General features: G+C 31.3%; 1 protein-coding gene across 1 annotated transcript; it reads left to right on the top strand.

Annotated features, from left to right (window-relative positions):
- The first annotated feature begins 5999 nt into the window (after positions 1-5999).
- LOC115960547 (putative expansin-A17) lies at positions 6000-7181 on the top strand. The gene is made up of 3 exons (XM_031079483.1): positions 6000-6138; positions 6282-6603; positions 6872-7181. Exons 1-3 carry the CDS (start codon positions 6000-6002, stop codon positions 7179-7181), a joined length of 771 nt encoding a protein of 256 aa, XP_030935343.1.
- The last annotated feature ends 2842 nt before the right edge of the window (positions 7182-10023 follow it).

The raw sequence follows: 10023 nt of genomic DNA, 5'->3' as shown, positions 1-10023 counted from the left end.
TGTCTTGTTCTTAATTCATGTTTGCCATGCTTAGATACTTAGTTGGAATTTTTTTTTACATAAGACATGTTCTTTAATTGATTGTCTTTTTTAATTTTTTCTTTGATTTCAAAATCTGCTAATGATCATCAAAAAAAAAAAAAAAATTCAAACACAAAACTGATCTGTATTTTCCTTAAATACAAATCTGAATTTTTTTTCAAACACAAAACTAATTTGTATTTTCCTTAGATACAGATCTGAATTTTTTTTTTTTTATCTCAAAACTTATTTGTATTTTCCTTAAATACAGATCTGTATTTTTTTTGTCACAAAACTAGTCTGTATTTTCATTAAATACAAATTTGTATTTTTCTGATCATAAAATGGATCTATATTTTCATTAAATATAGATTTGAAATTTTTTTGGAAAAAGTTTTTTTTTTTTTTTAATAAAATTGCAGATTTTGAAATTTCAAAGAAGGAATTAAGAGTTAAGTGAAAGTCTTTCTTTTTAATATGTGATGCATGCATAGTAAGTTTGTCTCATGAATGTGAATCCTCTTTTAAAAGTCTTTTTTATTTACTTTCAAAAATGGATATGATTTTTACAAATCAAATTTCATTTTTTTAAAAATTTTCAAAACAAATCTAATTCTTTTTAACAAAATCTTTTTTTTTTTTTCCCTTTAAGAAAATAGATTTGATTTTTACAAATGAAATCTCATTTTTTTTTTAACTTTACAAAAAAATAGATCTGATTTTTCTCAAATCAAATCTCATTTTTTTTCCTTTACAAAAATAGATTTGATTTTTCTTAATCAGACCTCTTTTTTTCTTTTTTCTTTTTTAAATTTTCAAGACAGATCTGATTCTTCTTTGAAAAGAGGACATATCCATAAGACAAATTTGTTTAAATTATCTTTGTCAAGTGTTCATCATGTGTATTATAACATATCATTCAACATCAATACAAAAGGGTATACAATGGTCATTAGAGTCTAGAAGACTAAACTCTGTCTGGACAGAATGGGTGCCTAACACCTTCCCATTCCATAACCTAGCCCCTGAACTTAGGATTTTGGTTAGTAGATTAGTGTTTTGTCTTTAGTTTTGGTAGAATGTAACTAGGACCAAAGTTTTGTATTTTTGTATTTTTTTTTTTTTGCATAAATTGTAACTAGGACCAAAGCCTTGTAAGGTTAATCTACCAAATTGTACTTTTTTTTATTCAATCAATAACATTTGAAGTATTTTGAATATGTAATTGTATTTATTTTTTTCTTTTTCTTTTTGTATAAAAAAATAAGTGGCGACTCCACACCACTTACCCAAAAAGAGAGATGCCTTAAAGTACCTGAATCTCTTTTTTAAGAGCACCCAAGTTCCTGGTCTCACACATATCTTTAATGCGGAGGTGGTTGCCTTTGAGATCCTTATCCCTTTGTGACATTTCCCAAGGTGATCTTGTTGACGGTGTCATCTCGAATCGAGCTGAGAATTGGTTACCCACGAATCCTCATGTGTTTGCCATGGGTGAAGCTCTGCCTACCAGCTCGAATACAAGCATCGAGGAAAGTAGTTAACTTAGGTCTCTACAAGATTTCTCTCAGGGGACTTCCCTTTTCATAACAGGCTTCTTCACTTTCCTCTTCTTTTTTCGGCCAAGCCCATCCTCTAGAGTTTGGTCTATTGGGCTTTTGTCCTTCGGCCTGTGTTCGAACTCATTCCCTATAAATAAATAAATAAATATATATATATATATATATATATTACCTAGTTAGTAATGAATTGTACATAATCATGGTATATTACATAAAGAGCTTGTAAATTTGAATTGTTTTTAGTTACACAAAAATGGCTCATATATATAAAATCATTCAAACTCACTTTTCCTCTAATTTTATATATAAACTTAGATATATGATTAGGTTTTTTTATGGTTTGTTTATATTGGATTCCTCATTTTCTACACTGAATTAACTCACTTGGCACAAAAATTTAAAAATTTAGATTAGATGGGATACATGATACAAAATTAGACTCTAATTGAATTCAAATTTGAAGTCTAATTAGAATTTTCCTCAGCTTTGCCTATATATATTCTAGCTTATAACTCATGTATATGCATTGATGCATTTAAAAAAAAATTAATTATAAAAATAAAAATAATTGGTCAAATTATTATATAAAAGTAAATGTAATTAGTTACAAGTTAAAATTATTTCCCAAATTTAATACCACTTATGATAAATTTTTTTCCTAATTTTTAATAAGATAGAATGTGTGATGATCTTTGTTGTGTGGTGATTTTTATTGAGCAAATATGATTGGTTTTTTATTTTTATTTTATAGTTCATCAATATTAAACTCTTAGTATTTTGCATTCATTAACTCACTTGGCACAAATATTACAAAATTAAGTAGACACATGACACAAAATTAGCCCACAAGTAATTGAATTCTTATTTGGAATCTAATTGAATTTTCTCTAAGTTTTGACTACACACACACACACACACACACACACACACACACATATATATATATATATATAGAGAGAGAGAGAGAGAGAGAGAGAGAGAGAGAGAGAGAGAGAGAGACTAGCAAGTAACCCATGCAATACACAGGAAATGTTATTAATATTATTTTGGGCAAATTACAACTTACCCACTTGTGGTTTAGCCGAAATTTAAGTTGCTTACTTGTGGTTTGAAATTTAACACTTTACCCACCTAAGGTTAGTTCAGTTAGATTTCTTTAACCCATCTCTGTTAAAAACATAGCTAAATATGTGATTTTGCTTCACTTTTATGTTTCTCTCCTCCAAAAACACAAAACACATAAAAGTACAAGATCGAATAAGATAAAAAAGAATCTAACGAAACACTTGCATTATGGAATTTCAAACTACAGGTAGGCAACTTAAATTTCAGTCAAATCTCAGGGGGTAAAGTGTCAAATTTTAAACCACAGATAAGCAACTTAAATTTTAACCAAACCACATATGGGTAAGTTGTAATTTGTCCTATTATTTTTCTAAAATGGAAAAAATAGATGAACTGCATCGAATTGAAGTAGTTTAGTCTGCAACTTTTTTTTGCTAAACTATTTGAGTCATTTTCTTCAAGTTTTTACTTTAAATATATATATATATATACACACACACACTAGCATGTAACTCATGAAGTGCGTCGAATTCTATCAGCAATAACTCACTTGACTCAACCAAAAAAAAAAAAATCACTTGATTTAAAAAAAAAAAAAAAAAAAAGATGAACACATAGTGCAAAATTGATAGAGAATCTAATTAAATTTTCTCTTAGCTTTAGCTTTAAATATATATATATATATATATATATAGTTAATTAACACAATTTCACATGATAATTTTCCAATTATTTAAATTCTGTCTTTCATATACAAGTGGTATATTACATATTAATCTCTCCAGTTAGCTTCAAAAAGAAAAAGAAACTTTTACAGTACTTTGAGTAATTCTATCCTATAATTTTTAAAATTCTATTCATCCTTTTTTTTTTAATGAGTGGATAATATATTGTCTCATCATCAATAATATAAATAGATAATAAAATTATGGTACATACTTAGCATTTTTTTTAATGGAAATAGTTCACGTTTGTTATATGTTGATGATGTGCATGGTACAATGTAATTAACTAATTTTAAAATGGCAAAAGTTAGGATCATAGATGTAGAACATTAGATTCTTTAATTATCAAACAATCATATGTTTGAATTTAATAAGAGATTCTAATATATTGCACCTAAAGTATTGTTCTTAAATTTTACCTATGTAAAAAATTATATATAGAATTTTGAAAATTCCACAAAATTAAATTATCTTGAGAACTCTAGAAGATGCTAAACTAGATAAGGTTTTCCTCGTCATTGTAAAGACAAATATTGGTTTCTTTAGCCACTTTCATTCGTTTGTGGCCTCAAGAATCACTAGTTGCGTGGATGGTCATCAAGAATTGCATCACCCATGTGCCATACGGGTTGAAGACTTGAAATCCCATAAGACATGGCATAGTACATGGCACTCATGACAAATTTATGATTAGTACCCATTTGTCAGAGCTGACTTTTATTGTATCTTAACCCTTCTATATATATAATTCATGCATTTTTCTTTATTAAATCGTAATTGCTTGATAAACAAGTCATGGAAAATGCATGTGCATTAGCTGTTGCATGTTACTGCAACCATGAAAACATGATAAATATATAAATTCGATTATTGACTTTAAACTTTGATATGAATCATTACTTAAAATCAAAGAATTTCAGTCTGAACTATAAGCATGTGACCAGAAACAATAAAGAATAATTCATCTACGTATTATATAGTATGCTTGGCCATTTGCATTTTGCAGCTCAACTATACAATTGACCGTACTACGGATAATCCTCAACTGCATTAGTTATAGATTCTAGTGCTGACATAAACTTTTTTATTTTTTATAAATATGGTAGAATTGAAACGTATGGAACCAATTTTTTTTTTTTTTTTTTTTTTTTTTTTTTTTTTTTTTTTCAGGTGATTTCGAACCCATGGGCGGCGTTACTTTATGCTAATTGAACCCCCTGACTAGAATATTTTTTTTTTAAAAAAAAAATTTATATATATAATTTTTTTACTAGTATAATTTACTCTTGAAGATATGTTTGTATACTCTGACTTAAATTTTGCACACCCTAACCACATATTAGCCCAGCCCAAAATCAAACAATAACATAGATCACAGGTCTCTCTAAAAGTAAAAAGAGAATATTTGTAAGTTGTAGGTGTCTCTCTTTATAATGAATTTATATTATATATGTGTGAGTATGTGTCTAATACTGATTGTGTGTGTTATTTTTTATTATGTTATTTGTGTGAATTGTAATGTATGTGAATGTGTGTTACTACAAATATAATATAACTTTATATAATTTAATAGTTAGAAAATATGGAGGGTTTGTTACATGTGTCTATTATTATCAAGTTATAATAACTTTTTGTTATAAAGTTAGTGATTCAAGAACCAAAAATAGTAAAATTAGTAATTGTTTAAGCATTTTATTAGTTATGTAGATACTTAATGTATTATTTATGTATGGATGAATGTGGATGTGTGGGCCAATTTAATACGGTGACAATGGGTTGAGCTTTGTCATTTAATTTAAAATATTTTTTATAAAAAAATGACAAATAAATAATGACAACTTCATAAAAATTAAAAATGTTATACAAACTTAATAAAATAAAATGGTCACACTTACCAACATTGATAATAAATAATGACAATTGATAATAAACTATCTTGTAATAATTTTAAAATATGAAAACTCAGAAGAAAATTATAAAATTTCATATATTTGTGTTTTTTTTTTTTTCGAGAACTCAATATAGTCAAATTCTTTTTATTATTATTATTAAATTTTGTTTAGCTTAAGTTTCTTAATGACCCCCTTGAACAAAATTTCTAGAACCCCCACTATTTGAACCCATATATTTTATTTGACAATAAAAGACTTTACAACCCACATTTTACATAACCTGTTCATCACCACATGCCGATAATTTGGTGTGTCAAATAAGCTTAACATCATATAGTATATATGTCAAAACCTACAGCATCATATTTACCCTCGAGAGATTTGAAAGTAAGCAGCATATTTTAAATTAATTAAAAGAAGGAGAGTCTTAATCATTTGCTCATGCAATTTACAAATCATATATGACCAGTCTGAGTCAACGGATTTGTGATCACACTATTGCAATCTCAATTTCCTATTTTCTTCTCCAAAAAATAAAAAATAAAAAATAAAAAATTTCCCTTAATAATTCTTGTCAGATAGCCGTCCCATTTTTTATTTTTTTTTCGTTTTTGGTTTTTTGGGCAAGTCATATAGTCGTCCCTTAACATCAATTATAAATAACAAGGAACTCAGCCATCTTTAGTATCAAAACAGTTGCTTCTTTTAGAGAGAGAGAGAGAGAGAGAGAGAGAATGGAACAGCTCCATTTATTTGCTAGTTTTGTATTGTTTCTTGGGGTGTTCACCACGAAATTCAGTGTAACAATGGCAGCTTCTTGGATTCAAGCCCATGCAACTTTTTACGGTGGAAGTGATGCTTCAGGAACAATGGGTAAGTACTTTCTTATTTCATGTTTCCTTCTTTATATAGATTATTAGCAACATTTCAAGTTTCAACCTTTCCATATATATGTACTGACATGGATAAATATATGTTACAACATTTGGTGACGAATATTGGTTCTCTTTTATCAGGGGGTGCCTGTGGTTATGGAAATCTTAACACCGATGGTTATGGCACAAAAACTGCCGCACTTAGCACAGCTTTGTTCAACGATGGCAAGTCATGTGGTGGGTGCTATCAGATAGTGTGTGACAGAACCAAGGATCCCCAGTGGTGCCTCAGGGGAACTTCCATTACAATTACTGCTACAAACTTTTGTCCTCCAAACTATGATCTCCCTAGTGACAATGGTGGTTGGTGCAATCCTCCATTGCCACACTTTGACATGTCTCAACCTGCATTCCAGACAATTGCCTTATACAAGGCTGGAATTGTACCTATTCTCTATAGGAAGTATGTTAACTTTCTTTCACATACCTATTCGGTTGGCTGTCTTCTAGTTTCACAATATAATTCACAATTGCTGATTAAAAGTGATGTGAATGATAATCCCATGTGAAAATGGTATTACACTAATCACAATTTGTCATCTCAGCAGTTATAAAATTTGTTGTAGCTGTAGCATTAATTGTTCTAGCAAATGATAACCTAAGTGCAAATTGTAGTCTTGCTTATATTATGATAACATTGACATTAATTTTATGCTATTTGTTTGTACCAGAGTTGGATGCAAGAAGAGTGGGGGCATTAGATTTACCATCAATGGCAAAAATTACTTCGAGCTAGTGCTCATATCTAACGTAGGGGGAGCTGGAGATATCTCAAATGTTTGGATCAAAGGGTCTAATTCAAACCAATGGGAAACCATGTCAAGAAATTGGGGTGTCAACTGGCAGAGTCTAAGTTATTACAATGGTCAGAGCTTGTCCTTTAGAGTGCAATCCAGCAATGGAAAGATCGTCACAGCTCTTGATGTTGCACCTTCCAATTGGAGTTTTGGCCAGTCCTTCACCAGCAACGTTCAATTCTAAGTGATTTATACAAATCATACATAATATTCATATAGCAGAGTCAGTCTTGGATTTATGCCTTGCTAGGTTGATTTTCTCTGTTTGTTTCCTCACTATATGTTACAATGTTTTTGTTTCCGGTTGTGGCTCAGAATTTTACGGTGAAGCCCATCAGATTTGTAGGTCCAAATGGTTGGTCCGGACCATAATGCTACTTTGACATATAAACATAGTCATGTATTCTTGTTCATAAATCTCACTTTGCTACCATATTTTATATTTTCTACGGGTAAAGAATCAATAAAGAAACTAATATTCTTCCTTTTATTACAAGGCTATTGTTATGTTATTATTATTACTCTTATTATTGTTATGATTATTCCTTCAAGACAGGAATCTATAAGAATTCGATATAAAGCTTCCTATCTACACCCTCCAATCAAGTATCACCCTCATGGCCTCATCCCATCATATTTTACGTTTTGAAAAATTGAATAATATGGATTCACCTTCAAAACACTCATCTACACTCTCCAATCAAATATCACCCCCCATCATATTTATTTTAAATAGAAAAATATGGATTCGCCCTCAAAATACAATCCTATTAAATAGGGGTTTATTGGAAATCATTCAAAATGTAAGCAACCTCTCCGGTTGCGCCATTCCAATCATTGACGTTTAAAGTTAAAATAACAAGAGAATGAAGAATAGAAAAAACAAATGGGAAGAGGAAAGGGTAGAGATAATACAGACTAATGAAAGGCAATGTGAAAGAATTTCAAAGTACGAAAGCAATGCAAATCTCATGCAGTTCGAGGACTAAGTGTGCGTTTGGCATGGCTTAATTTTGCCGGCTTATTTTACTATTCAGCTTATTTTTGCTATTATTCATGAGTATCACTACACTTTGTAGTACTGTTTATTCATGGATCTTACTGTACTATGAAAGTTCAAATATGTGTATAAACACCTTTGAACGTTTAGACCCCTAATAAACAAATTAACCAATTCAAGTTTTATGTCAAACAACTAGTGTGCGGAAAATGAACATAAGCTATAAACAAAATTGGAAATCAATCTAAGCCAATTATAAATCACATCCACAGCAGAAAATAAAAGGCAAAGATAAAGGGAAGAGAGATGCAAACATAAGGATAACACACGATGTGTTATCGAAGAGGAAACCGAAGCCCTCGGCGTAAAACCTCTCCGCCGCCCTCCAAGCGGTCAATAATCCACTAGAAAATATAGTTGGGATACATGAACAGCAATAAACCCTACAAGCCTAATCTACCCAATGTACCTAAGTCCTCCAAGCTTCTTGCTCCAACGAGGTTGCACTGAACCTTTTTCTTTTCTAGCTTACCGGATTCCGCTATAATCCATAGCATCCGCCATCCTTGGCATCTTCCAATGCTTCCCAAAACTCCAAAAACACTCAACACTCTAAATGGGTGTGGGTAATGTTTGGATAGAAATCTCCTCTCAATAGGTATGAAAATGAGAGAGGGAATGAGAAGAGACTACAAAGATTTCTCTCAAAGAATAAGTAGCTCTCTCTAATTGGGTGGGTGTTTTGAAGAAACCTCTCTAAGGGTATTTTTTTTCTGAATGGTCACCCATATTTTGTGGGAATGAGAGGTATTTATACTGGTGTGAGAATGGAATACGAAGAGTCAGTTTTTCCCAAAACAGGGTCAGCTGGCGACTTGACTGAGTCGCGAGTTCAAGCCGCGAGCTAACTTAATGGCCAGTCTGGATTTTTGTCCTGTAGTGCTCTAGGTGGCATGACTATTCAGCTCCCCTGCATACTCTACGCGTGTGCGACTTTTGGAGGCTTGCAAGCCGCAAGCCTCCCGCGAGTCCTAATCGCGAATCTCTGCTTCACTGCACTGTCTTGAGCATTTCTTCACACTCTCTCACACACTACCCTTACATGATTTCCACCTAAATACAAGGTTTCTAATTGCTGTATTACAAGCAGATTTGTCACGGAATAAAGCCAACACATGGTTGATTAAATTCAACCTTACAATCTCCCCCTTTGGCTATTCCGTGACAAAACACCCTAAAACAGACTCTAGACTTAAACGTGAGTTTGAGAACAATGGCAAAACTCACTCACACCTAAATCTAAAAGCTGTGAAGTTCTTGAATCATATGAACATGAATTTCCTGAAACACAACAATACACTATGATCATTGTATGCAGAAAAGCATGAAATGCATAAGAAGCAAACATGATGTGATCAAGCAAAGATGGAGTTAAGAAACAAATCATGGCTTGATCAAACAAGCAATCACTACAAGGTAATGATCACAATGCTCATTCACACTTGGAATGAACACTTGAACATACAAGCTAACAAGAACACTGCAAGTTACTTGTATGCCAAACACTCAACCAAAGCATAATACACTAAGTATATGCATCTAGGAATAATCCTACAAGGGCACAAGAGTGACAGTACTTAACAAGAAAATGCATGACATTTAGTTAAAAGTACTGATTTAACAAAGCATAAAGGCTGCATAAAGCATGGTACAAACCATAAAACCTACAGATAATGAAAACAAACCCTAAAAGTTTACAAAAGCAATATGGGTACAGACCACAAAATACTGAATAAAAACTTAAACAATATAAACTAAAAGTGCTTAAAGTTTCTCCCCTTCAGAATGATGAGAAGTTGTAATGCACTTGGAACATATATACTTGTAGCCTGAAACACTTGCACGAAACACATTAGACCTTCAAGGTAAAGTAAGTAATAAAGGACAAGTATAATATAACAAGTAAATTGCGATCAAGTAAACATGATATGAAACATGTGAGCAACTTGATTAAACACCAAAAAAG

Source organism: Quercus lobata, chromosome 9, assembly GCF_001633185.2.
Source record: "Quercus lobata isolate SW786 chromosome 9, ValleyOak3.0 Primary Assembly, whole genome shotgun sequence".
NCBI lineage: Eukaryota > Viridiplantae > Streptophyta > Magnoliopsida > Fagales > Fagaceae > Quercus > Quercus lobata.
The sequence above is the reverse complement of the archived record's forward strand: the minus strand, read 5'-3'. Positions and strand labels throughout refer to the sequence as shown.